The 21,892-nt window shown below is 40.2% G+C and overlaps 1 protein-coding gene across 1 annotated transcript in view; it reads left to right on the forward strand.

Annotated features, from left to right (window-relative positions):
- whrna (whirlin a) overlaps positions 1 to 21,892 on the forward strand; it is a 137,537-nt gene that overhangs the window by 49,173 nt on the left and 66,472 nt on the right. Inside the window, exons 2-3 of the mRNA XM_069161461.1 lie at positions 11,319 to 11,537; positions 19,210 to 19,335. Coding sequence (XP_069017562.1) covers positions 11,319 to 11,537; positions 19,210 to 19,335 — 345 coding nt within the window. The remainder of the gene's footprint in view (positions 1 to 11,318; positions 11,538 to 19,209; positions 19,336 to 21,892) is intronic.

Genomic DNA, 21,892 nt, shown 5'->3' on the forward strand with positions numbered 1-21,892 from the left:
GAACTCTAGATTTATGTTTTATAACAGACCAGAATAATGCAATTTAATTTCAGGGAGAGGACCTTAGCTTCCCCTGCAAACAGAAATTCATAAAAGGCTTGAACATTATCACGCACATTATCACGCACAGTGGACATGCATATATAGTGATGTATAATGTGACTACCCACACTCTGTAGTAGAGTGGCAGCTCTTCAGGCGTGTAAAAGTTCCTATCCAGGTACGATAGTAGAAACTTTGCTGCCTCCACAGTCTTTTGATCTTCCCACACAAACAAACTCGCCTGAAAACAAAGATAAACTCACACACTCAGACACAGGAAAACACACGCATAAATATTAACTCACACTTGCAGACACTCAGTTTAGTGGTGCGTAATGAGACCATCTTATACCCTAGTCAGACATGCACTAGTTCCTGCCGAGGTGCTGTAGTTTCTGTTTTCCATAATTCATGTCTCTTGCCTGCAGAAGTGTCTTTTAAGGAAATGAGGGCAGATGAATAAAAGCCTTGATACTGTGGAGCTCCTGGTGCGTCTGTGGGCAGTGAGGTGGCCCGCTGGTTAGCAACACCACCCACAGATGTCACTTATTTGACACCTAATTTATGTTCATCTTTTGCCTTGAAAGCAATGATTGAATATGTCCATCAGCAACACAGCGTACACTCTACTTCTTGAATTGCTGCGTGTTTCACTGATCACAGCATCTCCATGACTAACACGCAACAACTTTGTGTTTAGTTCCACAGAAGAATGTTCATCAGTACGACGTTTATATTTCTGTTCCTCCCTCTCTGCACACTTAAAGACAAAGCACACAATCTGTCTCGAACAGCGAGTCCAATCTTGACGACTATCTTTTGAAATTATGTAAATGTTCAAAAATGTTTCGTGTGCGTCTAAATCCAGACGATCGAAAACATGCTGACTGGTTGTCATGGGAACCGACGGTCATGAGAACTACTTTAATCATGCCTATGAATATTAGAGCTTATTAAGGGTGAACTGTTAAACATTTCAAGCAACTCTGACACATTACTACGTCAGCGGTTATGCTCATTTAAATTCATCATAATACTGTAGTACCACTCAAAGAAGATGAGCATCAGGATTCTACACTGCTTTTAGTCATTGTAGTAGTTTATGTTAAAAAGGCTACCCCCAACAAAGAATTGGAAACATATTTAAATTATATTTATAGTTCCAAGTATTTAAAGTCCCAAGTTTGATGATAGTAGTTTAAAATATATTTTGGAAAAAAAAAAAAAAAAAAAAAAAAAATGGATGGCCTTAAAATAATATTTTCTTTTCTATCTGGTACCCTCTGAGCCCGTCCAGGGTTCCCCGGGTCAGGGACTTTCAGGGAATATCAGCAAATTTAAAAAAAACCTTGTTTGCAGACAGGGAAAGTGAAGGAATTTGATAATTGTTTTGGCCAAGTCATGGAATATCAGAGAATTTTGTTTTAATGTTTAAATTCTAGTTGTTATCTATCAAAATGTAATATTTTCCATATATGTAGCTATAACATCAGTTAGTTAGTTATTGTCGATGTGTATGTTTGGTAGCATTAGTAGTCACTGACAGAAATGGAAAATGTAGCTCATTAGGTTGGGCGCTAATTACCGTTATTGTTAGATAAATTATTTGCCTCTGCAACCTGTATTTAGACATTTATTTTAATTATTTCAATACCGGCTCGTACAGAGGAGCATGTGCCAGACGTTTTTATGTTTTTCACTGTTTCTTCTGCGCTCAGCACAACGGCAGCATGTTTTTCTGTTCATTATAGGTCATGCAATTTCAGTGAAAGTCAGGAAAAGTTTGATATTTGACTGTCTGTCAGATGTGTTCAGATTAGATATTTAAGACAAAATCTGATACCATACAGTATCAATTATTCCTCAGCCTGAAACCTGGGCACCACCGTGTTTTATGAAAGAATGTATTTTGCCTAATTTACATTTTCACTCCATGTCTTCACTTCTTTTCCACTCTCTAAATATACTATTGCTTCTGCTGTAACTCAATTTATCCTGGTGTATCCTTTAGTAGGGCTCCCAGCCGAAGCAGTGATAATTACTCAGAACCATCCCATTTGATATCTCAGACACTTTTCCGATGGCTGCAGGCGGAGCTCTCGTCTAAACGTGGAGGTACATCGATGCGCCTGTGAGCGCTTTAATTGATTCGGAGTGAGCCGCGCGGAGACGGACGCACTCGGCAGCTTTAATCACCTGCAGGATGAAAACCTGCTTTTTGTACTGTACAGAACAAGAGAATGTCCGTTAACATGGAGCTGAGCTTCATGCACAATCGACAGGATCCACTGAGACTCAGCGCATGTTTGACTGTGTTCTGTGGTGGGAAAAGAAACCAGGTCTGCTGCTGCTTCCTTAAGTTTAGTGCCGATTAATTCTGCTCATAATGTGACAGACGCATGAAAGCTGATTGCACATACTTTCAAGAACATGAATAATGAATGCAGAGCTGCTCTGTGTCGTACGGTACAGAACAGAGAGCAGATTCAAAACATTTAAACGTTATTCGGAGCAAGTGGACCGTGACCGAGTTAAGCAAGAGATTGAGCAATGAATTGCTGCTCTCATTATCTGTCCTTTCTCTTTTTCTTGCTTCCTCTCGGTCTGAGTAAATATTATTGAAAGACGTCGGGCATCTGTGTCCTGGAGGAGGCATCGTAAATAACAGCCGCTGAGAGATATGGCGTTCAATACAGGAGATATGAAAGGGAGGAGAGGAGCTATAGCAAGTTTGATTAATGAGGTGGTGTAAAGGAACGTGTGTGGGGTAGATTGATCCATAGCCATTCACGCTATCTTCAAACTTTTTTTTCCCCCTTTTGAATAGTTTCAACCACTCAATTGTTCAAACTGATCACTGCATAATAAAGACTTATTTATATCCTCACTATTTCTCTTTAGTGTTGCAGTTAACAGCAAAAAGGTCATGAAATCTCAGCCATGGTCTGGTTTTTTTTGGATGTTCCTCGTGTTTTTGTGGATATCCATTCAAACCAACAGATATTGTGTGTATGTTAGACACACCAAATTCTATTAATTTTTTTTGCTGTTTGGTAAGTTATTAAAACAAACAAACAAACGTGGAATCCAGAAACTTAAGTAATTCAAGTCACGTTTATTTATAATACCTCATTATTACTTAAAAGCTGTGCCTCCAGGAAAAAACTATCTTGAAATCCCAATACTAAACGCAAAACAAATCCTGTGATTTTTTTTTGGGGGCAAAAAATGTTGTCTACAGACGCTCTACTGAAAGTATTACAGCATATGATAACCTTTTTCAAACAAAACTCGCTTTATTAACAAAAATAACTGCTAAATCCTGGAAAGACTGTGCAATATCTAAAGAGGCCTAACGGGCCCACAACAGCACATGCTGCAAACTAAGTCTGAATTAATGATGAAGAAAGAAATCATAAGTCATTAAGTAAAATAAAAAGATAAGATCATGTAAGAAACCCAGACAGAGAAAATTTAGAGAGAAAGTTTCCCTCTCTGATGGCCTGGTACGCAGTTAGAGCCATTGGTGAGAAAAGTTATTAATAAAACAAAACTGCTGACAGGACTTTTTTAAAGTCTTAAACATTAGATGTTGCTTTGTTACCTTCTTTCGTGCACCACCACAGTGATAGCAGCTATACATTTGGCCCCTGTCAGTTAAACCAGCATCAATCATTTGCTCCATTCACCTGAAAATGATAGATAGAAATAGTATAGCAGCACTGTAGGCATTATGACACATATCTTATACAATCAGCACAGTTTGGTCCTATTAGACAATCTTGTGAAATTTGATCTAAATGATCGTGTATGAAGGTTTAAGTTAGTGCAGCATGGTCGAGCAGGGTTAACGATGTCACCTCACATTAAGAAGATTCTGAGCTTAAACCTGCTGGTCGGCTGGAGACTTCCTGTGTGGAGTTTGTATGTTCTCACTGTGCCTGCGTGGGCTTTTTCTGAGTCTTCTGGCTTCCTCACACAGTCCAAAGACTTGCGTTTTAGGTTAACTGATTTTAAATTTGCTGTAGATGTTAATGTGAGTGTAAATCATTGTCTGTCTTTCTGTGTTGACCATGTGATGGACTTGCGACCTGTCCCAGGTGTAACCCACCTTCACCTACTGTGAAGTCAGCTGGGATTGGCTCCGCCCCCTCCAGAAATCCTGTCCAGGATGAAATGGGTATAGATAATGAATGCAATGGATGGATGCTTGAGTTAGAGCCATAAATATGTTTTGTGAAGGTGACCTTTGACCACCAAAATCAAATCAGTTCATCCTCGAGTCCAACGTTTGTGCCATTTGAATATATGCGCCCAGAATTGTTGAATTGTAATGTTTATTTCAGTCTTTGAATTGTTAAATAAGTTAAATCAGTTCTGTAAAATAAACTAATACAACTAAAAACATTATAGTTTCACTGGAGCCTGCTACAGTAAAAAACATATTGTTTTTTAAACGTACACTGACTCCACTGTGTGCTGTGAAACTGGCTCAGTGTGGGTCTACCTGTCGGAGTGACACATGCAAACTCTACTGATGTGGAAACGGGCGTGTGTGATTCCTCCGTTTGTTCATTGCTCCCTCTTGGTGTCGGGGAAACACTTCATCTGCAGGCTCGCCTGCTGCCGGTCACACGCTTCGCCCTTCTCCCAAAGGCACAAACGCATGCTGCTGATAGATGCATCGGACTTTGAAAATGGTGCCAACGCTGCACAGCATTGATGGCTATGATCCATTCACACCGCTGACAGATCCGCTTTCTTCCCAGCTGCACTTGGATTTCCAACAAGCCATCAAACAAACGTATTCCAGTTTTGTTACAGCTCGCTCGTTCTACAGAGCTCCCCAGGCCTGAAATCACTGCTGCCTGTTGTAATTGAACAAACACACTATGGACCCACAATGGAGCAGTGCCACCAAAGAGTAATTAGTCATTTTAATCTCTTAACTTGTGCTAATGTGAGTACAGAATTACACTCCGAACTCTCTTTGCTGTCTTTGTTTTGTACTGTTTGTAAGATTGTCACTTTCTCTTGTGTATTTTTGTGTCAACCAATATGCACATCTTTCTTAGATATTTTGAGTTTGATTTCCCTTCTTAATATTTTTAATAATTTTTGCAAAAATACTTTTGCAAATACAGGTTACACCAGGCAGCGGGAAGCAAAAGGGAACCATCGACAACTGGACAGTTGTCAATAAGGGCAGAAAAAGACATCCGTGAGCCTGAAGACGTTCCTAATGGAGCAGCAATGTTCAATACAGCAGCCAATACATGGATTAAAAGTCAAATTTGCTATAGAGACATCAACATTTTAAGGAAAACAATGATCATTTAGTTTTTGGAGATAGTGCCGAACTCTTCTTTCACAAATTTAAAGAGGTTGGTCCTCTCTTGTCCCCATTAAGCTCAAAGCTTGTGTGTTTGCATTGAGCATGTGAATTACATGCTCTGTTAAAGTAATGATTTTTTTTCCCATGTTGCTGCCACACCACTGTGATGAAGTGGTTCATTTCCAGAGCGTTTTTTTCCCCGTGTATTGTTTCACATATTGAAGCCCCAGTAACGTGGAATGTTATATAGTGAAAAATGGGGAATCTGTTGACTTTGACTATCAGCTTTTCCTCGTGTAGGAAACAACAGTCGGCTTCTGTTTTACTGAGGAAACCCAACGAGTTCAATTAGTGGGGCTACTCAAGTTAGTTTATTTTGGGCATCAGAGGACATTTACAGCACATCACACTGGATGTTTCTCGAGTGGAGCTGCAGGAGGCCTTTTCAGTGTTTGCGTAGTGCTGGGCGGCACCAGCACGTCTTCAGGGTTGACTTCACACTGAATTGCATCCTGTCGCGTCTCCAGTGTGTGTGAGTCTGTGTGTGTGAACAAGGAATTTAAGAGAGGATGCGTTTCAGGACACTTCTGCAGTGTTCAGCCATGACGGCTGCAGCAGGGGGCATCACTGTGTGTGTGTGTGTGTGTGTGTGTGTGTGTGTGTGTGTGTGTGTGTGTGTGTGTGTGTGTGTTTTTATGTTGACTGTGTGTGTTAGGAGTTAGTCTCTTGTGGAACATTCACTTAATAAAGGAATAAATTAATTCTGAATTTTCTCAGTGTGTCTTCCCTCAGTCATTTTATTTTATGGATCATAAGTAAAAGTAAACATTTGTTTGGATTTTTTTTTTTTAGTTCATGGCACATGCTGAGTTTTGCCTTTGTAAGATTACGTTATTTGAATTGGGACAATCTGGATATTTTTTTCCCTCTTTATGTGATAGAGTGTTGATGATAAATGTATCAACCAGTGCAATAATACAATATGACATCTTTCTCCATAATCTCCAAGTGTATGAGATACTTTAATATTGAATTTATATACCAAGTTTTGTTTGTAGTATAAATGTAGAGGTGGATTCATGACAGTCGACTTTTTATTTTAACAATCACTGCCGCACAAGTGCGTGTGTGTGTGTGTGTGTGTGTGTGTGTGTGTGTGTGTGTGTGTGTTGTGTATGTGTGCAACAGATCTTCTAAGACAGGTCTTTGCTGACAGCACTAAAACAGGGTGAAAGGCAATTTAGCTGTCTACTGTTACGGTTTATTGTTCCTGTACTGCCTGTATCGCTCTCATACATCTGATCTGTGTTTGCACCTCTCGATGTTTCTCTGTGTGACTGTGTGCTGCGATTGCACACTTTGATGCACTTGGCTGTGCATACTTTGTGTTCATGACAACTTATCAAGTGTGTGAAATTAGCAGGAGCAATTAGCACTGAGTGGTTTCAACTGTTCCCATCTCATCTGCCAGCACCAATGAAGAAATGCTTTTAACAGAAGACTGGAGGAGCGTTTTCTTTGACTCTCATAAATCCACCTTTCAAAACCAAAACCTCATCTAAACCCTCATGAAAGCAGAGACTTTGTGTTCTTGTGAAGGACATCAGAATGAGCAGTGGGAGTTCAAACACACTCGGGTCTGAAAAGTCACCTGTCTAAGCAGCGAGTTCTTTTTCCCAAACTGTAAAATACTGCCATTTAGTCAAAGCTGTTGCTGTCAGAGAGATACGCACAAGATACGCCTCTGCTTTATCACTTTGACCACCCAGGTCAAAGATGGAGTTCATGTGACGGAGTATAAAGAGCAACAAAGTACACATAGGGAGGAGGTGAGGGACTGCTGGAACAAACACAGGACTTTCAGACCGTGAGAAAGAAAAAGTGCAAAAGTTACTTACTTAATGTAAGATTTGTATCTCTGAATGTACGTTGATGACCATGATATTTTTCTAAACCTAACCATGGGGTTTTTGTCACCCAAACCTGAGGCACCTTGTGTGTATCTCTGAGACACCAGCAGGCTGGGACAAAACAGCAGTATTTTATGCCCTGAGGTGTACTTTCTATTCCTCTATATTTATTTGACAGCTTTAGAAGATTTGACACAATGGATAACATAAAAAGCTTTTAAAATACAACACATTGTTGAAGATGAAAGCAGCGGTTTCCAACCTGTTTGTCTGCTGACGTCTTACAAAAAGCAGTGTGTAGTCGGGGTCACATTTCACATGTCTGAGTTGTTAACAGCTTCACCAAACACGGATTCTTCCTTCTAAACTTCTAACAAGGTTTCATTGCAATACATATTCACATTATCCAACATCTTACCAAAAATCAAAGATTAAAGAAAAGGTTTGTGGATCAGAATTTTGTTTTCTTCTTTCATCTCAGTAATCATCTGATGAACCCTCAGATTTATCTGCTGTCCCTGCATGTAAAGCTGATATAAAGCAGTTCATACCAGCTCCACCTGCAGCAGCTACAACAGTAACGTGCTGCTGACACACTGATGCTTCACTATTAATGATGTCATTTATAATAATACATACCTAACCAGTATTTTCACTTTAATACTTGAACCACATTTTGCTTCTAATACTTCTGTACTTCTGTAGGATTATTTGTGCAGGTCTTTTACTTATAATGGAGTCCACTTCCGTGCTGTATTCATACTTTCACTTCAGTAAATGATCTGAATACTTTTTCCAGCTGTGGGTAACATTGCAACTAATTGGTAAAAATGTATTTCGACATTTAAACGTATAACTTCCCGACTTACTGTAATTCATGTAGAGACTGTATTACTTCAATGAACTATTTCAGAACATCCACCTCCACCACACTATATTTTACAAATAATTGTGCAGTCTTGTCACACATGGATATTAGTAAATTATATCATTCAGGGTTTTTGGAGCTTTAGTTACCACACATGAAAAGTTTGTAATACAATTGGGGCCATTTATTACATACTCTTTATATAAGCAGGCTTTATGGTTTGATCCCTCAAGGCTCGCAAGTCACTTCTGAATCTGTAATTTCCCTGACATCAGGTGCCTTTAAGCCTCCTGCAGTATATGACAATGCATTTCTAAGTGATGGAATTGGATGGCCTCTGCAGCCGGGATCCGTGCCGTCAGCTTCTGCGTATGAAATGGATTGCCTGGACTGTCATGAGAATGTGCTGTTTTATTTTTTGTATTTTTTGTAGTATTGTCTGAATGCAGTTTACCTGCCGTTGCCATTTCCCATTATGCCCTGCCGTATATTCCATTATTTTCCAAGCACTGTTTGTTCTGCTTGCGAAGCAGCGGTGAGCTTCATCAGCCCGATGTCACAATCAGCACTTTCCTCCAGGGATGAGGCATTAGGACCGCCATACCACAGCTGCTTCGTTGATTACTACAGTTTCTTATTCACAGGATGGAGGGCGGTCTGTTAAACTTGCTGGCCTCCCTCCTCTGCCTACATTACCCTCCATCTTTGTCTTTTCTCCTTGTGTGTCACGTTGCCCTAAAGTCCCTGCACTCCCGCTTCTCATTGCATCTAAACAACTGCTCATTCTGCTTTCTTCCTCCATTTCCCATGAATGCAGTTACGTTTCTTAGACCAGCACACACCATGATAGAGCCTGTTTGGACCCATAAATCAAAGTGATGATCTGTGCATGCTGGTTGGCGAAGTGTCTAACAAAAAAGCCAGTGTGCTTGGATCAAACAATCACCACACAAAAAGCCACCCCAGTAATTTAAGTGAAATTCCTGCTTCAGACTGCGGATGCATTTTGAGCCTTATGATTCATTTTTCAAAGGTTCCTCTGCAGTGACATCGTCGTCATCCCTTAGAAATATTTTGTCCTCCTCCAAAACAACTAATCTCAACATAATTATAGCTGTGTCCCAGTTCCATAATAATAGTGTACACTATGTCCTACATATTTCAATTTACACCCTGTTCGCAGTTATAGGATATAAAAAAAATCAATTGCATAGATAGACATCAGTCAAGCTGAGAACCTGGAAACCACAACCACCGAAACACAATTTTAATAATTTTGTTTTTTTTATTCTGAGATCAGAACTTTTCATGTTTGTTTTAATTAGTTTTCTCTGGAAATTTCACCCCAGCTTCCTGTTTTGCAACATTTTGAACAACCAGCAAACTGTGCCATCCTGATTGCTTTTCGATTCCCGGGCCCCCCCCCCGGCAATGTGTGGCAGCTCACAGGGAGGTGACACATGTGTGGGTGATATGCATATTTCAAATTAAGGATATACAGTAGTCTTTGTCATCAACACAGTCAGAACTTTGACACAGTAATAACATGAAGTAGACAGGGAATTTTCCATTTTTACTTCATGCTGTTTTGTTTGATTTTTATATGCAAGTATCTCGCTGTCCCTCGCTTTTTTAGCTTCACATTCTCTGTGTGTGAGTAAAGGCTGCTGGCGGGGCAGCTGCCCGTGTGCTGCTGAACTTGTCTGTCACATACTTTTATCTGCGGTTCTGCATTGCTGCTGCCCGTGGAGAGAGGCGGACGTAGAGCAGGGAGAGAGTGATGGCAGGCATTTTGGTAGAAAGCAGGGATCTTCAGAGCTGACAGGGTTTTGTTGCATCAGAATTGAAGTTATTATCTCTCGGCACAAATCAAGATGGTGAAATTGATTCAGCTGGATCGTTGTTTTCTAAGAGATGGGCCTCCTCTGCAATCCACAGCACTCTGACAAGTAGTAATTTTAGCTGTTGCTTGGAGCATATGTTAATAGGCATTTCAACAGAAGCATTTAGGAGTTCCTTGCAATACCTGCAGGGAGAAGACAAATGAAGATTGATGGGATGGGTAGCTTTTATTTGTGGCTCACAAAAGGAGAGAATGGAGGGACACAGTTTGGTTACAGATTTATCTGGATTCTTGACATAGAGCACCTTTGGGAAGTCTTTACACCACATCATGCTCTGGCCTTTATGATGTTTTTTTTTTTGTTGTTTTGTTTTTTTATATAGCTCTGCAGTATTGAATACTTAAAAAAAACTATAACAAATCATAAACATAAGTACAATGACAGATTACAAAATGACATAGCTGAGTTGGACAACAGAGTAGCTCCAGTAAAGACAGAATCAGCATTTGATCAGATTTGTTTTTGATCTATTAGGATCAGGATCAGGATTGGCAAGGCTGTAGTGTCTCCACCCTCAAAATGAGATGAGAAGTCTGCTCAGACTCAGGTCTGTTTGTTGTGACACCCTCAGAGATTCTGCGTCTGTATTGAGCCCGTGGATGTGCTTCACAAACCTGGAGACTGTTGCAATATCTGTTTTAAAATCTGCCGTGTCTCTGATGATTTTTAGTTTGAAATGAAACTAGAGAGTCCTGTTTGTGTTGGTGGTCGGTGCACAAGGACTGTTTGATCATTAAGAGCTTCAACACTATTCAGTTTGATTTCTACAGACTACCGGGCTCATGGGAATACATTGATCTGCAGAGGGATTGCACGCACCGCAAGCCATCAGAAGGCAATGAGGCACAGCCTGCAGCAGTTTTCAGTAGAAATGTTTTACAAATCTTCTTGTGTGTCTGTGGTTGTTTGGTCATTTGTGGTTTTATCAACGTTGGAGAAGCACCGCAGAAATCGCTTGCTTCAGTCTGCAACCAAATTTGCCTTTCAGCCTGTTTTAGTTTTGTGTCCCATTTCATGCATGTCTTTGTGTCCATGTGTGTGTGTGTGTGTGTGTGTGTGTGTGTGTGTGTGTGTGTGTGTTGGAGCATGTCATGGCCTTATCAAATTAAATGAAATTAAAGTGACTGAGGTGTGGATTTGTGAGTACACTGTGTTCTTTCAACCTGGACTCACGTATGTTCTGAGAAATACAGATTATTGAGTTGTTTTCGTCATGACGCCTGAATTCGCTCTCCTCTGCTCTCCTCTCGTCTCGGCAGGTTCTGAAGGGCAGTAAAAAGCTTTGTCTGTCAGTGCGCTCAGTCGGCCGGATTCCAGGTGGCTACGTCACCAACCATGTTTATACCTGGGTCGACCCTCAGGGCCGAAGTGTGTCCCCTCCTCCTGACCTGCCGGAGCATCGGAGCGCCACCCTGAGAAGAACCGACAGCCAGCGACGCAGCAACATGCAGCTACTGCAGGAAGGAGACGAGAAGAAGGTAGAAGCATTAAATACCAAACACTGGAGTATTACAACATCAGAGCAGGGCTTACGATACCAGCCAGTCACATCTTTAAATGAATAATAGAAAACAAATGTAGAAAAGGAGCGGTCCCTTAGTACACTGAGTATGCACTTAACAGTTTGTACTTGCAGCAAAGTTAATATTAACACTACTTGCATGTTTATTTTCCTAAATGCCCTTAAAACTCTGAAAGCAATGATAAAAACCTAAAATATTTATGGAGAATGTTAAAAGGCAAGCTAAATGAAGCTGAGCTGAAGTAAGCAACAACATCTACAAGTGTTTGATCCATAAATCATAAACACTGGAACAAATATTCCAACCTCCTCCAAAGGCACTGACTGAAAATGTGCCTCCGGACTGTGAACCGACTGTAAGGCTGACAAGAGTCTTGTTTTCACATTCAGGAAAGGTTTTCTGACTGTCAACCGTTTCAAAGCACCGTTTCTTTGGACTTTCTTTGGACATGTTTTTGTGTTAGACTTGATGTTTAATTATTTCAACTTGAAGGGAATTTGTGCTTGAGTCGAATAAGGATATGTCTTATGTAGCTTTAGAGCAGGGGTGCCCAATAGGTCGATCGCGATCTACCAGTCAATCGCAACGTCTATGCTTGGAGATCGCACCTCATTATAAACAACTAAGCCATTCGTTTTTGTTTTTAATATACCACTTGATTGATATAAAAAGAAGCCACTCTATGGCCAGTGGCTTCTGTAGATTTCAAGACTTCGTTTTACGCCAGCCAATCGCTACATTCATGTGTTTTCCATTTGGAGAAGACAGTGAGGTGGCCTCAAACATCGCAACACTGTTTCATCGTCCAAATTCTCAACCCTCCTTCCCGCTTGAATAGCACATCGACTATTCATCACCGAGAGATAAAGCATATATCCTATGAAACTGCATGATTTGAGCTTTCCAACAATGTCAGCGGCTCGTCTGCGTGACAAAGTGATGCATCACTCTGCATATAGCTCCGCCTCCATCTCCACACCCACTACTCTTGATTGAATTACGCCCGAAGTCCCAATCGATTCACACCGTGCATATAGAAAAAATAAACAGCACAACTTACCATTTCTGATTATACTCATTGTTTCTCTGTTCGACAAATTGTTTTCAACTAATCCAGTTTGAAATCACAGCTGACTTCTGCATGGTCGCCAAAAAAAGGGCTGGCATGACATCCCACTTTGTATGAAGAATACAAAAAAAGAATGTATTTGCAGGGATACCTAACAGCCGAGTTTTATGCAAATCACATGGGCGAATGCCCTGAGTGGGAGTCTCTGGTTTGGGCCGCTGGCCACCCGCAGCCATCCAAATAAGATAAATAAATATATTGTGATGTGGAGGGTTCATTCCATAATGCAAGGTACATCTATATGCATTTTCAGCAATGGCATTTTTTGGGGGAGCATATCACTTGGAGCTGGCCATTTTAGAAGTAGCTAACAAGCCAAAGGAGTGTGGGCACCCCTACGTTACAGAATAGCGAACATGAACCTGAACTAAAATCATTCCATCACCTTATAATGTAGTAAAACGTGATGGTTGTCATGGACACATCACATTTTTCCTAAACTATCCACAATAGCCACTTTATTTTGAGATGTCATGTCCAGTTAAAGCAGGAACTAAAAAAGTTTAAGTAGTTTTTATTGTCAGCAAACTGAGTTATCATGGCAGGCAGGATGAAATAAATAAAGTGATGGATGAAAAATGATAGACACAGCAAAAAAAAAAAAACGAATAAAAATACAATAACAGTAATTGGTCCATGAGTCCTACCACCCCCCACCCTGTCATCACCTCATGGCCTACAGGCAACGAGCTGTCAGAGTTGTTTAAAAGATTTATGACACTAGAGCTTTCAATTTTTTAGCATCTGAGAGCTGCACATTAATCTTTACTGCTTCAGCCCTATTAATACAGGCTGTAGTTAGTACCATGCAGATAACATTTAGAAAATATTAATTTAGTGTCTTGTAGATGGGTTGGCTGATTTAGCTCTTTCACTTGAGATATTAATATATATTCCTGATATTGGAGTAAATTAAATAAATGTGTGCATTTTAAATCAAATCATTTAGAGCTACTTGTCCGATGTGTCGCTTCATGTGATGGATATGAGACGAGAATCTGATTGAATTTGTAAGAAAATCTGTGTCATTACTTAATATTGTGAACATCATCAGCTCTGTAGTTAAGGGATGACTGTTAATGTGCTGTGCATTATGCAAACTAAAACTCTGTCTGACACACAGCTGGTCTGATGAGACTGTCCTCCTTCAAAAGTTGACCCAATTGTTCTTTTGTGTGGGCAGCTTACGACCCGCAGTTGTTTTAAGGTTAAGTGATGTCTAGCAGTCATACAAATAACAACAATCTGTTGTCCTGGAGATGTGACATCGTTTAGATGACGTCTATATGATGTGAGTTTTTCCTTGTTCGGTGGATGGCTCGTTACAATAGAGGACTTGAGTGCAAGACACCACTGTTCATTCCTGTTTCTATACTTGAGTCAAGGTTTAGAAGATCCTTTTCACCCACAGCTATCAGGCTTTACAGCACCTCAGCCAGGGGCAGCAGCTTGTGACCTGGACTGTTGCGTGTCCCCCTCCTGTCCTGCCTGTGCTCTCCCTCCGTTGGACTGTGCACTAGTATTGTCAGGACTTCCAGGATATTAAGGAACTGTGTTTTTTCTTATTGCCACTTTTTATTTAATTTATCTACAACGTATTTATTTAGTGATGGCTTGAATTGTATTAATCCTTCTTTCACACTTTTTTTTAACCCACAATTACCACACACTTTGGCTTTTATTGGTTGATTATTATATTGTACTGTGCTTTAAATCTAGATTTATGTGAGCTACTGGATACATTCATTTCTCCATCCCTCCATCCCTCCATCCCTCCATCCATCCATCCATCCATCCATCCATCCATCCATCCATCCATCCATCCATCCATCCATCCATCCAACCAACCAAACCAACCAACTGTCTGTTCTAAAGATTTGTTAAACTATATTTACTGTTGCCATGACAACAAAGGTTGCATAACTTTATGGATTAGTATGTTTAATGCACAACATAGTTCAAGTCATCATTTTAACCCAAACCAGTATGTCCCCTTAATGCTAACGAAGAGCTTTTTGTGCCTTAATCTAACCAGGGACACTAATTGAGGACACTTCTGTGCACCGTGTTTGAGATTCAGAACAAACGACCTATCTGGTCTGTTGGGTTGGAGGACTCGTTAGGCCTGACAATGATAGAACAGCTCCATTGTGGAGAATCTGCAGTCTGCTAAACATTAATTAGTTTATGAATTTATATGTTAAATAATAAGAGTGCAGTTTCAACCCCTAAAGTCCCATTTAGTCTCACATTAATACCAAAAGTATTAAAAGTAGTCAAGTTAGTAACACTGAATGTATTCCTTTGGTGTTCAATTGGCAGAAAACTTTAAACAGTACAGCAGTTACCTCTTCAGCATGTAGTAATTGCGGATTGTGACTCAGGTTATAGGTGGCTGCTCTTGGTTATAATGACATTTTTAAGGAGAATTGGTTCAGTTTAGCTTTTCATACATGCAGTCTTAATTTCACTCACTCCAACATGTACGATACAATTCACAAATCCTTGTGATGCCTCCTCAAACTCTATTGCTGACTAAACAGACCAGTGGGACTCCTTGTTGAGGGAACGAGCGTATTGAAATGATTCCATGATAACAGCTGATGAGAAGGAACACTAAGAGCCCAAATAGCTGCTATGCAGTGCCAATAAAAGCAGGATGAGTCTAGTAATTAAAACTATTCTGTATGTCTGGTATAAATGTCACAGAGAACACGGAGGCCTCCGTACTCCCAAAGGTGAGCAGAGGTGGCTGGCTTACGTCCAACAGGCAGACAATAGTTATTAAAAAAAGAAGGACGGCAGCACAATATGCACTAAATGAAGGTTATATTTCTGTGCCAGATGCAAAATCTATGCCAACGGGTACATAAGAAGCATAAAACTGAAATTGTTTAATAGAGATATTTGCATATGTGCCACCTATAGCCGCCAACTGATTCCCTTTTTCAATATTGGCCAGAGACATCTGCATTGGGATCAAACCAAGTAATGAAGGACCCCATTGTGATGAAAGAAGATTACAATCTGAAGTTTGGCACAGCTAAGCCATGTTGAAGCCCTTCCAGTGAACGGTGTACAATTTAATGTTGTTTCTTTGCTCCCCAAACTGACATATTTTGAGTTTGTCCAAAGAGCCAATAGAGAAAGGAAGCACAGTTGTTTTTTGTAGCCCAGGAAACTCATCAGTCATTAAGACGCATTGTTTACTACAAGATTAAGTATTGGAAAATAGGAAAAGCCTGAATGTGAGAACCGAAAACACAGTGACTGATGTGAGCGACAGGAAGATGATTTAGTGTTGTTTATGTCCTTTTTTTGTAATTATATTGAGAAGTAATGTTACTGTGGTGGTGGGGCGTGGTTTGGCTCAGCTGCAGGAGGGACTGATTGGGGGAGTGGTTCAGCTAACGGTGCCTGGAAGAGGCTTAATTAGCCCCAGCTGAATCAAATCCCTGATTGTCCCTCTCTTCGCCTTAAAACCCAAGCAGCAGGACACCAGAGATCTCACTCCCAGGGACACGCAACGGCAGGCTGGCTGCGGACAGGTCATGTGGCATGTGCCCGAATGCCCGGCAGGAGAGCCCGAGAGATCTGTTATTGGTTGTGTGAAATAAACCTGTTGGAAAACCGTACTTCGGTGGATTGTTGTGCGTTCGACCGAGAAAACCCACAGTGACGGCAAGATGTCTATCACAGTTACCTTTGTCAAATGGTGTTAGTCAGTCTTTATAAAAAAAAAATAAAAAAAAGATATTGGGTAAAGGTTTAGAAATCATCAGGATGTAGTGTGTCATGAAAAAGATGGGTCTGACGTTAGAGGATTGCTTAATTAAGTGAGTTAAAGGCTCAAGGCTTGATAAGATGACCCAGCGGCACCAAACAAAGAAAGCAGATTATACCTCCCAGTATTCCTGCCAGAGGGTTCAAATAAAGCAGGTTTATCAGACAAATGAACCCCTCATCAATGTCTATACGTTGAAAAGTAATGAGTAGAGAGGACCCTGTAAAATGTGTGAGGAATTCAGTGATTTACTTAGTCCAGGTCATTTCCACCTCTACATGTCAAGTACTTTTTTAGTCCCTTGTTAGAGTGAGTCTTGGTGAGAAGTGTCTGGTCAACTCTGCCGTGATGAGAAATGCCTCATATTCGACTTTGTAAAGTTACATCTGATTTCTGCAGAAAGAAGGGTGATCGGAGTGGATATTGTTATTCATTATGTCTTGTAATATATTACCTCCTTAATCAAAAAGATGGATTATCTTAATTCTTGTCCGTCGCTGAGTCTTTGTTGAGGTGACAAGCTGTGTTACAAATATATAATTTGATAATATGGTTTTACAAAAGTGTTATGAGCCTCCTGCCATTCTTTCATTCAACCCAAAGCTGTGTGTCCTGTGTAGAAGGGAGACAGTTTGGATGTCACCTGCTGGCCAGATACCTCTGCACCCTCTTTTAAACCAGTTAAATGCAGCAGCGCTCACTCTGTTCCTCCAGCTCTCTTTTGAATGTATGTTGTTGTAGCCACAGATGCTACAGCAGCTTTTCTTCACCATCACATTTGAGAGTAGCAGCTAAAATTTAGATCCACTGTACGTAGTATATAACCTGAGTTTATAATTCTGTAACCAGCATCTTGACAAAACATATCTAAGCATGATGCAAACATGTTAACCTGAATAAAAGTATTTAACTTTTTAGATGTAAAAACAAAAATACCCCTTCTAATTGGTTCGCACACCTTTATAAACTTTTTTATGCCTTTGTGCTGATGACAGCAGGAGCTGGACACATTATGTTTTCAGGTTGTCTGTTCTCTCTCTAGGTGTACAAACCATAGACTGTGTATGTAAGTGGACGTAGCTTCTGGGTCTGAAAAATAAGGCAGATGTGGAAATGCGATGTGAGCTGCGATATCACTGAGTGCAGCTATAAAAAAAAAAAAGCCTTCAAAAAGCCTCCGTCTCCATAGACTGGTGCAGTCATCAGTTACGGCTATCGGTGGGCGGGGCGTAGTATTGTTGGGTTTCCAATCAGATTGAGTCAGATCCACCGCGTGCTCCTCCCAAGCTCGTCCAAATATGGTCACTTCTGATTCCAAACCGCTCCGAACTAGCAAGATGCCGAACTCGAGGCTTCATAACAGCCGATCATAAACCAATGGGTGATGTAACTGTTGGTTGCTGCTTGGCACAAACGTGCATTGAGACTTTCTTCAAATTTGACACAAACATTCAGTTGGACTCAAGGAAGAACTGATGAGCTTTTGTGGGTCAAAGATCTAAAATGAAGATCACTGTGACCTCATGTCCACCCCTTTTGTGAATGTGATATTTCAGAAACGCCTTGAGGGAATTTCTTCAAATTTGGCAGAAATGCTTAGAATATGTTGGTGAAAGGTCAGTGTGACCTCAAACAACATGTTTGTGGCAAAAACTCAAAACTGAGTTTGCTAATTATGACAAAATATAACCCGAAAGGATAAAATGGTGAAGTGATGACATTTTATATCCAAAAGGGTCAAATGTCAACTTCACTGTGATGTCAAACTGTTTTGTAACTCAGGACTCAGACAGTTTTTGACCATATTTCACATCTGTTCAGATACCGAGTTGGTGACACTAATCGTCGGTGTCCATTTTGAAACTGTGCTGATTGTTTAGATCTTCTGTGCTATCGGGTTGAAGATGTGTGTGAAGCATCCACAATTTAGAAATTGTAGCTTCTTTGCAGCAACATCCACATTTGAAGTATTGTTTACTATCAATCAGTTTTATTGGCCCAGCATGTGAACTCACATCAGGATTCCTTCAATATCTTGACTATAAAATGAGTCAGGTTAGTCGAGGCAAACAACCGTGAGGTGGTAATTCTAGTTTTGGCGATGAAATCCTTGATTTACCCGAGTACACATCAAGTTCTATTTCATTTAGTTTCATAAAATTGTCTAGATAAGTCAACTTTGACACAAGTTAATTGCAACAACTGGATGAATGATGTATATCCTGGTAAGTATTACTAGCCCCCTGCAGATGTATCTTTAATTGGGAGGGGAACCAGAGATGCTCTATTTGAATTCAAACTGTGTCTGATTTTGTTCATGCTGCGTATTAGAGGAAATGACACGGATGAGCCTTGTGATCAAACTGATTGACCCATTCAAACAGGCATTCCTGCAATCATAACAGATTCAGCCTCCCCATTACTGACCCTGACTCCCCATATCTAAAGAGATATAAAACGTGATTTATTCTTGCCTGAAAATCCTGACTTGGAGCAGGGCTGTCATTTCCTCCATGCATTGTGTTTCACATCTTCATTTCCTTGTGAGCAGCCCGACACCACGACTAAATCTGACAGCCTGTCAAGCAAAACAATCGAGACTACACAATGTCATTTAAAATGTTGATATTTAAGAGGTATCTCGTTCAAGCCATTTAGGATATTTATCCCCTGCTTCAGCTTCATTTATCGGTTTCTCTGTCTGTCTTAAATAGGTCAACTTGGTTTTGGATGACGGTCGGTCTCTGGGTCTGATGATCCGAGGGGGAGCTGAATATGCTTTGGGTATTTACATCACTGGAGTGGACCAAGGATCAGCAGCAGAGTGTGGAGGACTCAAGGTACCACTTTTACTTTGACTTTGATCTGACATATGTCTACAATTTACTCATAATTTGTTGTATGTGTTTGCTGATGAATGCACATGATAACACTCCTATATTTAGCCAGTTAAACTTCCAATTTAAGCTATTTTAGCTTGCTGCTATGTTTAAAACTGTTTTGGTGCCAACAAAACAATGATATGTCAAAAGTTAGATTACTTTAAGCTGCGTGTCATTGTATAATGCAATATTAGTTAAACAGCTTGTTTTGCAGAACCGCATTTGATATTAAACATTGTGTTACATAATTTTTGCTTCAAGATAATACTGGAAATTTAATGCAATCGAAGGTGCACATGGTCAAGATCAGAGCTAAGCTAAAGCTCAAAAGTCCCGCTGAAGTCATCATAGATTTTTTTAAATATGTGTTGTTAATAGTTCTAGAAATTCTCCTTTTCATCTCCACCTGCTGGAGGGGCGTGTCAGTTTCTGTGTTTGATTGACAGCTGCTGGCAGGCAGGCTGCCACAGAGCCGGTGTTACACTGTAGGGAACAAGAGACAAAGTAAACAAACTTTCACTGTAACCGACATGTTGTGGGCATACAGTGTGTTGTTATAGGAAAAATACAGTAAGGAGCACAGCAGCATGGCTGTAGTGACATTTGCATGTACTTTTAAATGCTGCTTTATGTGTTGCAGCTGAGAAGCTAATTTGCAATCTAGTCTGAAAAACTGATCTTAACAGTGGTGAATGTTTGGATGGTGTTTTTTTCAATAAGGTAAGGTGCAGGACACAATATCTGTTCTTGTTATTAAGTTAGGTGAGAGGTCAACGCTAATATGGGTTGTTGTTCGGAGTCTTTGGCCCTCGTGCTGTAAAGCAGACGTTGCTGCTTTGAATGGGAAAATGGAAATTAGTGTCCCTCTAAAATGTTTTCCCATCAAAGTAATGCAAACATAGAAAGCGCCTCCATGAAAGCAAACAATCCAGAATATACAGCACATTTCTCCCTTTAGGTTTCTTCATTTATTTTCTAAGCAGAATACACGACAAGTACGGAGCAGACATGTATGTTGAAGTAGACGGAAAAAAAATAATTTTAGTTTACATTTTTTCTTCAGAGTTGATGACCACAAATAGAAATATGTACTCATGTAATGGTTTAGTAATTTATAATGGTAAATATGTAAAGGATCTATTCCTTCCACTAACCAATCTGATACAAACAACTACTGTCATGGAAAAAGTGTTCTTAACAAACCCAAATTCAAAGACAAACACAAAACACCTGTTGTGGTTATACAAAATCATATTAATATTATGTTGATCAGCATAACCGGGAGAGGTTTCTCCAACCAACTCCAAGTTAGTGGCACTAATACACCTGCATACAGTAACCAAAACATCCAATTTCATTGGTCACATACATCGTTTCATGGTCTCATCCTTTCCTCACCATGTACAGAAGATTATGAAACAAGTCTTTCAGTAAGCAGATCAAGCTTGCAGAGAAGAACATTGTTTCTAATTTACGACCTGGGCCTCTGACCTCTGACCTCTTCATGTTACACACACTGACACGTGTCCCCGTGCCCAGATTGAGTCCCGTTTGCATGATCCCAAAACAGACAAGACAGAAAGTTGTCAGAGTCCATACATAACATCATCACAAACAGATCAATGAAAGCCAGTATAATAGATATTCAGTATGAATAAAGATAAAACTTAAGCTTCTTGCTGAGTTTACTTTCACACTACCCGCAGTAACATCATAGTAGGGTTACTATGATCTCCTCCCAGTAGTATCCGTGAAGCCCTATAAACAGCCCTTAGTCATCGCTGCATTTTATCAACAAACCAGCAAGTAGTAACTGTTGCTAACTTAGCAGAAAATAATTCCCTTCACATGCTGTTTTTACAAAGAGGTTAATGCACAAGGTCAAGAACAGAACCGCTGGTATTGACTGAATGCCATACATTAAAAGTGCCAAGCAGCTATCAGGGGTCAGAGTGTATCACTGGGTCTCAGTGCATTAATCTCTCTAACTGATGGGTCAGCACATATTCTTGGAGGAATGAGGTTTGCCTCTCTCGTCGACTGTTTGCACTGCCGATAATTACAGGCATCTCTGACCAGTGGTGACATTTACTAGAAGAGATTTTTCACTGTTTCAGTGACACAACAACACATGGAGAGCTTTTGCAACCTACAACTTTTTTTTCCCTATAAATACTCACATTTTCTGATACTTTTGACTGTTTCTGTCAAACTGCTATTTTTCTTCTTCATCACCATATAGTCTGTAAAAAATAATTGGTTTATATAATGGACAAATTTGTAAGCTGCTTGTTGGAAAGAGAAAGGCAATAGCAAAGACAGCAGATGCTGTATTCAGTGTGACTAACATACGTACGATATCTGACATATAGTGGCTTAAACTGGGTTCACACTGATCTGTTCGTTTTCAAGTAGTTAAGTCTTTAGAGAGCACAGCTTCGGTTGGTTTGCTCCCACATTTGTGTTTGTCATGGTGACATGGCAGCAGAAGGAGAGCGAGGATGGACCTCCTCTC

Source organism: Embiotoca jacksoni, unplaced genomic scaffold, assembly GCF_022577435.1.
Source record: "Embiotoca jacksoni isolate LCO1_2020_lvr unplaced genomic scaffold, fEmbJac1.0.p SCAF_10, whole genome shotgun sequence".
Taxonomy (NCBI): domain Eukaryota; kingdom Metazoa; phylum Chordata; class Actinopteri; family Embiotocidae; genus Embiotoca; species Embiotoca jacksoni.